This window comes from Crinia signifera, chromosome 5 (genome assembly GCF_055691185.1).
Source record: "Crinia signifera chromosome 5, ASM5569118v1, whole genome shotgun sequence".
NCBI lineage: Eukaryota > Metazoa > Chordata > Amphibia > Anura > Myobatrachidae > Crinia > Crinia signifera.
The window spans coordinates 234,873,824-234,887,674 of NC_139221.1; the positions used below are offsets into that span (position 1 = coordinate 234,873,824).

At 42.7% G+C, this 13,851-nt stretch overlaps 1 protein-coding gene across 5 annotated transcripts in view; it reads left to right on the forward strand.

Moving 5' to 3' along the window:
• The window catches only part of CNOT10 (CCR4-NOT transcription complex subunit 10), an 83,449-nt gene that overhangs the window by 54,881 nt on the left and 14,717 nt on the right, over positions 1 to 13,851 (forward strand). For all 5 annotated transcript variants that reach the window (XM_083188659.1, XM_083188661.1, XM_083188662.1 and 2 more), the window contains one exon: positions 8,407 to 8,520. In XM_083188659.1, the coding sequence (XP_083044785.1) occupies positions 8,407 to 8,520 (114 nt within the window). The remainder of the gene's footprint in view (positions 1 to 8,406; positions 8,521 to 13,851) is intronic.

Sequence of the window (13,851 nt, forward strand, 5' to 3'; positions counted from 1 at the left end):
GCACAGCCAAGAGCATGTACATTTTCTTTAATGACTGAAGTAATATGATTGGAGTTGACTGTAACTTGTAACGCATTGAGTATTTCTCTCATCACAGTGCTGTTACTGAGACATCCAGTTATGCTATATGGGAGCCTGTGGAAAACATGCACTACTGGCATCCATTATGTGTAGGTTGGGCAGATTCTTGCTAAACTTAAATGAACTTCTTTCATTATTATAAACTTTTTGTCTGCACTCAGATTGGTTGTGACACTTGTAAAAAAGACACAGCGGTACTTGCACGAAGAGGCTTCTCCTCCTATTTTGAGTATAATTAAAGTGGGTGCCTCCTGGGAGTAGAAAAATAAAGAAACCCCATGCTTCGCCATGAGATCTGACGTGCTGTGAGATGCAAACGGGTTTGGCAGTTACAAGAAGACTCCAGTTGTAACAGCCCAAATGCACAATAGGGGAAAAGAAAAACAATATGGACGCATTTAAGTTAAGATGTAAATAAGCATAAAAGTATATTTATAAGGTAACTACCAGCTGCAATAAACGGGATGTGTGTTTTTTATTAAAAAAAACAAAACACTGAAGAATACATGTACACAATCATATTAATCTGCAATAAACAACTATGCACTAACTTTTAATTATAAACGTACCATATATACTCGAGTATAAGGCTACTTTTTCAGAACTTTTTTTTTTTGCTGAAAAAGCCCCCCTCGGCTTATACTCGAGTGAGGGTCCCACTTGAGTCAATACGTTTTTTTTCCCAGTTTTTTGTTGTAAAATTAGGTTTATATTCGGGTCGATTTATACTCTAGTATATACAGTACATCATTAATCTTTTTGTTCTTATTGAATGGTACATTTTGTTCTACTCTTAGCTATAATTTGAACATCCAAGTTATGTACATCTGCAGAGCAAATACGATTTCCAATTCATTGAGAATTTTGGGGTATTTCTTCTCTATCAGCAGCCTTTTAAGGGGGCTATTCAATACTGGCTGATATTTCGGACGGGCAGAAATATCTGCAATCAGATTTGACCTTTTAATGAAGTTGAATCTGCATTGTCAAAAACTGATGCTGGATTGTCAAATTATCACCTGTTTTCATCAACCTGTGGCTGTTTTTGCCGATCCATGTGCTTTACGACTGTTGGAATCTTCTCTGACAGTGGGAAAAAACGGACCTGACATTAAATAGGTCGAATGTAAGTTCAACCTATTCTTGATGAAAACTGACTATTTCCGCCTGGAAATATCAGGCAGAAATACCTCCCTAAGAGTCTTAACTTGCCCAACTGTGGCTACTAGTGTAGTAATGTACGTCAGTCATTTTTAAGCTTGGTCCTCAGGGGATGCAGTTAAAATCCCGGCGGTCGGGATCCCGGCGTTCAGAATCCCGACCGCCGAAATCCCGACACTTTCTCCCTCCGTGGGTGTCCACGACACCCCTGGAGGGAGAATAAATTAGCGTGCCGAGCGTAGCGAGGCACCGGGCCCCCTGCGTGGCGAGCGCAGCGAGCCCGCAAGGGGGGGCGATCCACGTCCCCCCCCTTGTCGGGATTCCGGCGTCGGGATTTTGAACGCCGGGATCCCGAACGACGGGATTTCATACTGAATCCGTCCTCAGGACCTCAAATGTTTTCTTATAAGTCACCTCTGGCTCTTTAATATGGGACCATATAATACACCTGCTGGGTCATTTGAAATATGTAAACTGTTATTAGTGTTCCTTCTAGGAACAGGGGCGGGCAGGGCACTGTTGCACGGGGACAGCATCAAGGGGGCGGACCGGGCCCGCTGACGTCAATGTTCTGGGCGGTCCCGGGCCGCCGGCACCACAAAAGGGGCGTGGCTGTCAAGAAAAGGGGTGGGCCCAGCCACCGTCATCACTGAAGGGGGCAGGCCCGGCCACCCCGAAGGCTCTGCACTGCCGGGGAAGCGCCGGGCACCGCTATATACTGTGGCGCCGGGCTTCCCCGGTATCACCATAAGAGTAGGAGGCAGGCTGTTTTAGTGGGGCGCTGCGAGAGGGGCAGGGCGCATTTTGCTCTTTAAAAATCGGGCAGGGCGCAGCGCCCAGCTAAAACAGCCTAGCGGGAACACTAGTTATGGCTCCTGAGGACTGAGGTTGCGAAACACTGCTGCTGACTCCTGTAGCTTGGTCAATGCCTGGTGGCGTTATCTTATAAGTGCTCTTGATGTATCACAACAAATTTGTGAGGGGTTACCCTTCTCAAGGCAATATGGCTGTAGTTTCATACATATAGGGGTATCCAATTAGTTATGGAAAATAATTGATTTTCCCTACTTTTTGCCGATATTCTTTATCCAGGCAATCCTATTAGGATGCCAAAAATGAAAAGTTTATTTGCGAAAAACAGATTATTTCAGTGAAACATGTTTCTGTGGTGGCAGCCCTGTTTTCACATGAAAACTAAACTGCCTTTTTTTACTAGCCCTAGGCATTTCACTTGTGCCAGCTTTAATTGGATAGCCATCAGAGCAAAAAGTTACCCACAGATACATTTTGGTGGGTTATTGGTCACCACCTTGATCCAAATTTGAGTAAGAAGTTGGGTCTGAATGTGTTTAATGCCATTGCAAATGGTCTCGTGTATTTTCTCATGTTTGTGCCCTATAACCATTGACCTGTGTAGAATGCTTTTTGTCTGTCTGCATTTAAAAAAATTTGTTTGGAAATTCATTACTTTTCTGACCCGAAAGATATTGTGATATTTACATTTACAACCCAATTGAAAATGGGTTATTTCTGGATTTCTTACTGGCTTGGGCAATGTATCATTTTCTAGATAAACACATTGCTTAGGTGCACACAAGTGACATGGTGAATGATTTGCTTTTTACATTCTAGTCCTTTCTAATTTTGGATTCTTTTTGTGCGAAAAGGTTCCAGTTGCTTTTTTTGGTACTTGTTTCCTAGCACGGCCACAACGATCATAATCGCGGTCATCAGGGGTAAAATCGGGGCCATCGCGGCCGCTAAAAAAATCGGGTGCGATGGGCCAGACGCGATGCCCGCGATTTCCCCATAGAGAACAATGTTAAATGCCTCAATTTACCCGCGATCACCCCGATTTCCCATAGGAAACAATGTGAAATGGATCAATTTACCCAAATTATCATAGGGAACAATGTTAAATGTGCCAAAAACACCCCTGAACATAAAAATGTCCCCCCAAAAGTACTATACGCCACCCCGCGATCAACATGAACCCGAAGCGTGGTGAGCGCAGCGAGCCCGCGAGGGGCGGCGGTACGCATCCTCCGACCTTTTCATGCCCTACTATCCATGTCGGCGTGGAGTTGAGAATAGAATAGTGTGGCGAGCCACCGAAGCGTGGCGAGCGGACGCGGATACCTTCACAGTTATACGCGTCCCCTCGCGACGCCGACACCTGGGAAGCCCGCGAAGGAACGCTGCGCTCGCCACGCTTCGGGCTCGGTGGCTCGCTGCGTTAGCCACACTATTCTATTCTCAACTCCACGCCGACGTGGATAGTAGGGCATGAAAAGGTCGGAGGACGCGTACCGCCGACGCTCGCTGCGCTCGCCACGCTTCGGGTTTACGTTGATCGCGGGGTGGCGTCAACTACTTTTGGGGGGACATTCCACTGCTCTGTGGGGTTTTTTTTGGGTTTCTGGCCCATTTACCATTCTTCCCTATGCTGATTTGGGTAAATTGATCCATTTAACATTGTTTCCTATGGGAAATCGGGGTCATCGCGGGTAAATTGAGGCATTTAACATTGTTCCCTATGGGGAAATCGCGGTTGGACCATTTAAGCATTTTTAGGTGCACACGACGCGACCGACCCGATTTTTCACTGTTTTCAATGGAAAAATCGGGGGCGTCGGTCGCGTCGCAGGCCACTAAAATTACCCCCGATGGCCAAGATTTGTGGCCGTGCTAGGAAACAAGTACCCTTTTTTTTTTAATAAAAAAATTTCTACAGTCATTGAAAAACAGAAGAAAAATTAAAAGCTACATTTTTAACTACATAATAAGGATCAAGGATAGGTAGGTAGTGGCACAGTTACAAATCACCTTTTTAAGGAGGATAACGAAGAGGGAGAAAAAAAAATAAAACTTGGGGAGGGTGGGGTAAGAATCCAGGGGTGAAAGAGAGAATGAATAAACCGTGGATGAGGAACCTTTGTCCCTCCAGTTGTTGAACTACACATCCAAGCATGCCCTGCAACAGTTTTAGCATGACCAAACAGCAAAACTGTAGCAGGGATTGATGGGATGTGTAGTCCAACAACATCTGGAGTGCCAAAGGTTCCCCATGCCTGTTGTAGAAGAAGGGCAATTGCTTATTTACTCAGCAAAAGTTGTGTTGAGAATATGAACTAGTGCCCAGGGTTCTCAAACCATTTCAAAGGACTTACAGGAGTCTTGGATGTCATAAGTAAATTTCATTTGAAAGTTTGCCAGAGGCTGGACGTTGTGGATAGTGGGAACAAGAGCTGCAGTGTAACATGTTAAAGAAGGAAGGAGAAAATGCAGCTACTGTAGTCAACTTTTGAACGTCCAACAGCAGCTCCACCAAATGTGGAGGGAATCATTATTATTTTACTCTGTACTTTATAGATCAATGCCAAAAAATGTTTTTCAAATTCAGAAGTTGTGATTGAATTGTTACAAAAAAAAATGAAGCGGGAAAGTGATGACTTTTTAAGATCCTCTGTATTGCCATTGTGCTGTTTTGGGTGCTATATTTGGGGTACATGTATGTTAATGAACATTAAAATTGTCTAAACCAATTACTAAGAAAGTAAAAACATTGACAATGTACAAATTCTTTATAGATATGATTATTCAATTCATTTGGTGACACAATAGATCATTTTCTAAATCTTTGTGCTTCACTTGCCCTTTTGCATCTTCTTCCAATGAAGCCCTGTTCTGTTGTATTATTTTCTGATGAAACTGGTGCAAGAGTCCCATCAACATATTTATTTTATTTAATTTTTTTTTGGGGGGGAGGGGTTGGTATCTATGAAATAAGTTAGCATTATGGTGCGTTCGATCTGGCGGCTGTCAATTCCGGCAGAATCGAGCAGGAAGGAGGCAGTCGTACCTGGGGAGGGATGGAGCTATGCTGCATAGGGGTGTATTCAATGCCGTGGGAGAGCGGCGACAGCGAGCAGGGCTTCCTGCTCGCTGTCACCACTCACCCTGTCAGTATTCAACGCACCCCCCTCATACGCCAATTCCCCCTCGCTCCGTTTTTTTTGGAGCGAGGGGGAATTGGCGTATGCAGCTCCAGAAGCAGCGAGACTCGCGGCTAATTACAGTGAATTTTCTGCTTTAGCCGAGGGTCCCGCTGTTTTCGGGAATTCTCGCCGTCCTGTGATGGCGAGGATTTCCCTAGAACGTTGAATAGGGCGAGCCGCTGGCGAGGGGGTTAAACAGCGAGGATAGCTGATTTTCTGCAATCCTCGCTTTTTAACCCCCTCGCCGGCCTCATTGAATACTACCCATAGAGCAGCAATACACTGCCTTCGATCGCCAGCCTGACAAGTCTATTTTTGCTATCGATACCGGGGCTGCGCATCGAGATCGAATCTGCATTGAAGGCAGGTAACACATTTCGATTTGATTTTGCTTCTAGAAGCCAAATCGAATCTAAAACCTGTCCAAATTGAAGTGTGTGTGTACACCCCATACATGAACAGATCTGTTTGGAGAGATTTGGGTTCAGATTTTTTTTTTATCATTGCAAAAATGTGGTGACTTGTAGACTAGTTTTGGGCATAATAGAACTTTTTTTCTTTCTTTCGTATAAACACTTAATTTACATATACACTAACCTTTATCATTGCATTAGTAAACATTTACTAGATTACAAAAAGAAAATGGTCAAAGTAAACTTGATTGTCATGTTAAATTAATCACAGTCCTCCAATTAGTCCTGCGTCCGGTAAACGAAGGACTGCCTGTTGGGCGAGTCCAGTGCAGAAATCACTGGCTTAATTTAATATGCTTATATCCTGTTGTGTGATTGTTTGAAGGAGTCAATGTGTGGCTCGGATTTCCTTGTAGGAATGTTTTCTGTGTGATCCAGGAAGAGGACGTGGTAAATCTCAGGTCTTATCACCTTGGGCTCGGCACAAGGCTCTTGCTTCTCAAATGTTCCTAAATCAGTGTGTTTGAAAAACAATTTATTTATGAGGTGCCAGCATACGTCACAGCAAAGCATTGTGGGAGCAAAGCAGCGGCACACAATGTATGAATGTACAATGTGGTGTGTCAGGCAGATGAGAAATGTGTTATGTTGGGGTGCTGTCATTTTATAATGTTAGGGTTCTTGATAGTGGCGAATATATCAACAAAATGTTTTTTTGAATTGGAAAGAAAGGAAGTTCTTCAGCACTTTTACATCCCATTATTATGTTTTAAAGATTATGTAAGATCATTGTCCTTGCTACTGCAAATTTGTCAAAATTGGTGTGAAAATTGTCAAGCAAACATTTTATTAATCATAATGACCTGTAATGTTTAGCATATATAGGATATATATATATATATATATATATATATATATATATATATATATATATATATATATATATATATATATATATATATTCTTTTTTTTTTTTTTTTTTTAATACAAAACATTTTTTATTTAAATTAATATAACAAATGTGAGCAACGCTGGCATTTTTAGCCAGTATTTTGCAAATCACTCAGATATGTTGCCATTTTTAGCAGATATTTTGCGCATCTCATAGATGTTGGCACTTGAAGGGTTAAAAACGGTTCTATGAGCCTGATTCAGCTTTTGTCAGAAGAGCAAAAAAGCATGCAAAATGGCAAAATCATGCTGCACTGCAGGTGAGGCAGATGTAACATGTGCAAAGAGTTAAGGCCCCCATACACAAGTTCCCTTCAACCTACCTGATCACTTCTAGGGAGGGCTAGCTGGCGCACACCTACGGCCTTCATTAGGTGCTAAAAATCACCCGCGATGTGCTGCTGATGGGTCCGAACTGATAGTTCATATGTGCTGCACGTATGATCTACAGCTGGGGTAGCCAACCCTAGTCCTCGAGAGCTACCAACAGTGCATGTTTTGCAGGTCTCCTCACAGAATCACAAGTGAGCTAATTAGCTCAATCTGTGTATCTTTTAAAATGTGTCAGTGATTAATGATTGCATCTGTGCAGCAGCTAGGTTGTCTGGAAATTGTGAACTGTTGGTAGCTCTCGAGGGCTAGGGTTGGCTACCACTGATCTACAGGAACACTTATTCCATCTGGCCTGCTGTTGGCCAGTTTTCATCCGATAAATTGGCCCAATCCGTCCGAATTGGATACAAGCAGGCTTAATTGGACCTGTCTATAGGCACCTTTTAGCTTTGAATGCCGTGTGTTAAAACTGAAATATAAATTACAGTGTAAAAAAAAAAAAAGCAGCCAGTATTTACCTGCACAGAAAAAATATAACCCACACAAATCTATATCTCTTTCCACATGTTCATCTGTGTGCTTTTTTTTTTTGCTTTGCCAATCTATAACTTGCCAATATAATTTGATAGTCTGTTTTAAGGTTCCCATACACTACTGCGCTGTAACGCAGCAATGAATGGGCCATCCAACTCCCTTTAGCCACCCGAGATCTTCCCAGGCGGCGGGATTGCATGTGATATATCTTATTTGGACCTTTCACATGCATTGTTTCACATGCGATCCCGCTTGCCGCCGCCAGAAGGGGGGGCGAATCGGAGGACAGATGGGCAGCAGTTACAACCTCCGGCTCAGTCCCAGCGACATCTATACAGACCTATCTTAGGCATTTTTACATTGGCGAGATAGATGATATGCGATCTTGAACTGGATTCTCTCAATCAATTTATTTATTCGAAATATTCGAACATTCACATCAGTCCCTGCCCCAGTGCAGTTTACAATCTATATTCCCTACCACATGTACACGCACACACAGAAATTCTAGGGTTAATTTTGTTGGGAGCCAATTAGCCTACCAGTATATTTTTGGATTGTGGGAGGAAACCGGAGTACCCGGAGGAAACCCACGCAAGCATGGGGAGAATATACAAACTCCACACAGTTAGGGCCATGGTGGGTATAGAACCCATGATCTCAGTGCTGTGAGGCAGTAATGCTAACCATTACACCATCCGTACTGCCCAGATGTTTTTTACAATCTTTGCGAAGGATACTTCAACTTTTTTTGGGGGGGGGTTTGGTAAAAAAAATTATGACTGCAGACAAAATGGTCGGACTCGCCAGTCCTGGTTTAGTGGTCATTTGAAAATAAAGGACATTACCAACTAGGAGCCGTATGTTTTTCTTGCAATATTTCAGTGAAGTCACTATTTTTTTTTTTTTTTTCAATCTTTTCTCCTTTGTTACAGATGTTCTGTCCTCGCTTGCAGTGCCTATGTTGCTCTGGCTTTGGGCGATAATCTAATGGCCTTAAACCATGCAGACAAACTTCTTCAGCAGCCAAGGTTGTCAGGATCTCTTAAGTAAGTGGATATGGTATGAAAGGTTCAACGGTCAGAAGGTCGACCCGTGAAAATTCAGCATGAATTTAAGGGGGTTTTTGTGTCCATTTGTAGGTTTTAGCACATGGACACTTAATTAGTGTACCACTTCCACTAGCATGCCTCACTTCAATTGCCATGCTGTAGGCAAAATGCTTCTTCTGCACACTTTACCATTCTCACCTATAGCCTTTGAGAATGGAAGTTTAAAAAAAAAAAAAAAAAAAGTTAAAACTTTTCGAAAAACTCATGTCAACCTTTGCCTTGTCTACTTTGACCATGTTTCCCATGCATGTCAACCTGTTGACTGTCATCTGGATACCTAATGAAGTTTGTCTTCTCTTATATTAAATGTAGTTATGCCATACATTAAAACTGTTATTGTCTGAATGTAAATTGAATTGTAAACATATTCTCTATTTTGTCAAGTGCTTGAAATAATTTTGTCAACCTGTTATGAAATGTAATATAATGTAATAGACATTAAGGTACTTGTGTATTATCACGGCGCCCGATTCCATCCAAATCGCATCTGATATGGCATCCGATTTATCGGCCGATTTGCGTCCGATATTTTGCCGATTTTCGGCCATTTCCTGATAATTTGCATGTTATTCCATCCTTGCCCTTGCACACCCACAGGTACTATGCGATGGTATGCGATGTGATTTTCGGGAAAATGCCCCTGATTGTACAATTAAATATTGCATAGCAACGCATGCCAGCAAGTGGCATGCAATGCGATGTGATTTGCAATGTTAAATGCACCCCCATTGTTAACGCCACTATCAACGCCAACCCGAAGCGTAGCGAGCCCACGAGGGGCAGCGTTACGCGTCCTCCGACCTTTTCATACCCCCACTATCCACGTCGGCGTGGAGTTGATTTTAGATAGTGTGGCGAGCGCAGCGAGGCGAGCGGACGCGGATTACTTTACATGTATTCCGCGTCCCCTCGCGGGGCTTGCTGCGCTCGCCATGCATTGGGCTCGCTGCGCTCGCCATACTATCTGAAATCAACTCCACGCTGACGTGGATAGTGGGGGTATGAAAAGGTCGGAGGATGCGTACCGCCGCCCCTCGCAGGCTCGCCACGCTTCGGGTTGGCGTTGATAGTGGGGGTGGCGTTAAAAATGGCGGTGCATTTAACATTGTAATCACCCATCAGGGTGATTGTACAATTACAAATCGAATCGCTTCACATGCATCGCATGGCATGCATCACATGCCACTATATTGCATGCAATGCACTACGATGGAAATCGGGGGTGTGCAATAATGGAACAGCATGCAAATTGTCCGGAAAAAGTGAAAAATCGGCCCGCAAAATCGCATCCGATTTTTTCCATGCGATTTGCGGCCGATTTTGTGGGCGCCGTGATAAGTACCGACATTAAATATCTTTTATTTCAGCATTTATTACAATTAAATTTACAATGAGCAAATTTGGATATTCTATTAAAGATGAGGACTAACCACTCGGGGGGGTATTCAGTCCAGGATCACGGCTGTCTATCCCTCCCGAAAGCCGTGATCCTGGCCCGTTAGTGTTTTAAACAACAGCTGATTCAATGTCCCGCCTGCCGATCGGCGCAAAGGGGGCGTGGCCGCAAACACAGCCGTGGATTGTCGATCTGCGGCCAGGATCGTGACAATCCACAGTCATTATCGGCAGAACGGGCCTGGCGGCTTCTATAGGGATTTACACATAAAAAAAGAAGACTTTCATTGGGGGCACAATTAGTAAAGGGAGGGATGTAGTGATTTGTTGAAATATTAAAACTTGGCGTTTATTTAGATACATTTTGAAAATGGTCCTATGGTACCCTCTCAGTTTAAAGATCCGAGCCGGGTGTAGGACTAAAGAAGGGAATATAATGATATTCCACTAATATATTGGTTTACATACAGACTTACAAACATAAAACACTCACATGCACAGGGTGTAATAAATTACCCAGTGATTAAATTAATTAGGTAATGACTGTCTCCAGGAAGGGACTGTATAGTTTAATTTCTAAACAATCTCAAAAGGAAGATTTACAGAGAGTTTCAAATAGAAGAATAGAGAGCTGTTAGCTTGGTCTCTCCACCTATCCTCCTACTTTCACCATCATGTTTCAGAGGATAGTGGTTCGGAGATTTCAAGGCAGTAAAGCTTATTTGCTCAGAAGTGATAGATTCACTATTTCCTTCTGCTGCTTGCTTTCATATGTGCGGCAGCACTGGTGTTTAAGTAACATTTACAGTGCCGCCGTTCAATTGTCAGTCAAGTGAGAGAGGAAAGAAAAGGAGGAGGAGGTAGTGAGTATTCCTGTGCAACCAGCCTAATTCCAGGTTAGGTTTTAATGGATTGTATCGTTGCTATATTGGATACACACTGGCTGTTTAGTATTCAACAAATTGGTACAATGTATCCGTTAGGTTGCATAGCAAGAACAGTACACAAAAGAGATTAACAGGATATTAATTCCCAATCAGACTCTGCTGTCATCCCATCATTTTGAAGCGGATGGGTGATGAGAGATCTGGTGGGATATCTGTTAATTTACAGAAATAGATTTAGAAAAGCAAACTCTCTGCTCCTATGCGTTTAACATGTGGCTATAATCCTGATATCATGTACATTGCAGGAATAATGCCACCGGTCCCGCTAGTGAGAGGAGTTTATAGAATTCAAAGTATAGTGTTAATTTAAACAGAGATATTTGCTGCGTAATTAGTGAACTTAAAGTGTTCTTCAGGACTAATGTCCGTATTGTGCAGTCTATAGAAATATCAAAGGTCAGAATGTCTGCCCATATATAAAATTTCAAAAAACCGTACTGTTAGTCTTCCTTTAAACAGAGCAGCGAGAAAAGAAGAAACATATATTTGCACATAAGAAAGTAAGGCAGCAATGGCAAAATAACGGCTCACAACGGCGCCAATAAATTAGAGGTATAGCCTGCAGGCATATAATGGAAGTGATCAAGCCCAATACGGGCGAAACGCGTTTTCCCACGTTCCACGTCACCGCACAGGGTGATACCCAGTGACAGGTCCGCTCCCACAACCGGAGCCTGTCATACGCTACCGGGTAATACAGTCTGCACGCAGACTGAACAGAGCGCATTAGGAGACAGACGCCAGCACATTGAAATACGCGTCGGGAGGCACTTTTGTCCTGAACGGCAGGAAGGACTGATACTTCTATCGGACACGAGTGAAGGGTGAATACATCACCAGATAAGTGGCATTATATCTCTACTGATTATCACCATCCATTTGGGGCTGTTCAGTGCCATTATATGCCTGCAGGCTATACCTCTAATTTATTGGCGCCGTTGTAAGCCGTTATTTTGCCATTGCTGCCTTACTTTCTTATGTGCAAATATATGTTTCTTCTTTTCTCGCTGCTCTGTTTAAAGGAAGACTAACAGTACGGTTTTTTGAAATTTTATATATGGGCAGACATTCTGACCTTTGATATTTCTATAGACTGCACAATACGGACATTAGTCCTGAAGAACACTTTAAGTTCACTAATTACGCAGCAAATATCTCTGTTTAAATTAACACTATACTTTGAATTCTATAAACTCCTCTCACTAGCGGGACCGGTGGCATTATTCCTGCAATGTACATGATATCAGGATTATAGCCACATGTTAAACGCATAGGAGCAGAGAGTTTGCTTTTCTAAATCTATTTCTGTAAATTAACAGATATCCCACCAGATCTCTCATCACCCATCCGCTTCAAAATGATGGGATGACAGCAGAGTCTGATTGGGAATTAATATCCTGTTAATCTCTTTTGTGTACTGTTCTTGCTATGCAACCTAACGGATACATTGTACCAATTTGTTGAATACTAAACAGCCAGTGTGTATCCAATATAGCAACGATACAATCCATTAAAACCTAACCTGGAATTAGGCTGGTTGCACAGGAATACTCACTACCTCCTCCTCCTTTTCTTTCCTCTCTCACTTGACTGACAATTGAACGGCGGTACTGTAAATGTTACTTAAACACCAGTGCTGCCGCACATATGAAAGCAAGCAGCAGAAGGAAATAGTGAATCTATCACTTCTGAGCAAATAAGCTTCACTGCCTTGAAATCTCCGAACCACTATCCTCTGAAACATGATGGTGAAAGTAGGAGGATAGGTGGAGAGACCAAGCTAACAGCTCTCTATTCTTCTATTTGAAACTTTCTGTAAATCTTCCTTTTGAGATTGTTTAGAAATTAAACTATACAGTCCCTTCCTGGAGACAGTCATTACCTAATTAATATAATCACTGGGTAATTTATTACACCCTGTGCATGTGAGTGTTTTATGTTTGTAAGTCTGTATGTAAACCAATATATTAGTGGAATATCATTATATTCCCTTCTTTAGTCCTACACCCGGCTCGGATCTTTAAACTGAGAGGGTACCATAGGACCATTTTCAAAATTTATCTAAATAAACGCCAAGTTTTAATATTTCAACAAATCACTACATCCCTCCCTTTACTAATTGTGCCCCCAATGAAAGTCTTCTTTTTCTATGTGTAAATTTATGTTGTTTCTGACTTTGGGGAGCACCTCCCACCCTATATGATTGGATAGCTTTTTTCAAGCATACTACTTTGGGGTACAGGAGTCCATACTGCCTTGTATATTACTCTAACGTACATAGTACCAACAGGCAGGAATCCAGTGCGAAATCAACCCTTCTATACTACTGGCTTCTATAGAGAGCCAACGCTATTTCCCCCCTTCGGGAATAGCGGCAGCACATTGATTACCCCCCCCCCCCCCCCTCTTAGTGTGAGCCAATGAAAATAACTTTTTTGGCTCACAAGCACCACAGTCAGTCAATCATATGAGAAGTGTGCCCCCATACAAAGCTCTGCTATTCCCCTCTGCGTTTTCTTATAAGTGGCTATAACTGAGACTTGGCAGGTTACAAGTTATGGCTGGGAAATTAAATTGAAGTAGTATGTATAGGAAGAAGGACAAACCTCTTTAAAGACTTGCCAATCTGGTAGATACTTGAAGGTAATGTAGAGTTCTTACACGTAAGATACTGAGAAAGGTATTGGCAAAGTGCTGAGTTTTATAAGGGGATGGGATGCAAGTAGTCACAAAAATGATGCCGGCATACTGTCTATCTGCAGGAGACCTGTGCCAGAATGCTGACATCCATGAGGATGCCGGCACCAGAATCCCAACTGCCAGCATCCTGAACGGAAGTATGCAGGGAGGGTTAGGCTTGGGCACTAGGGTGCACTTAGGGGTAGGCTTCGGGAGGGTTAGTGTTGCGAACATAGAAGGGGGGCTT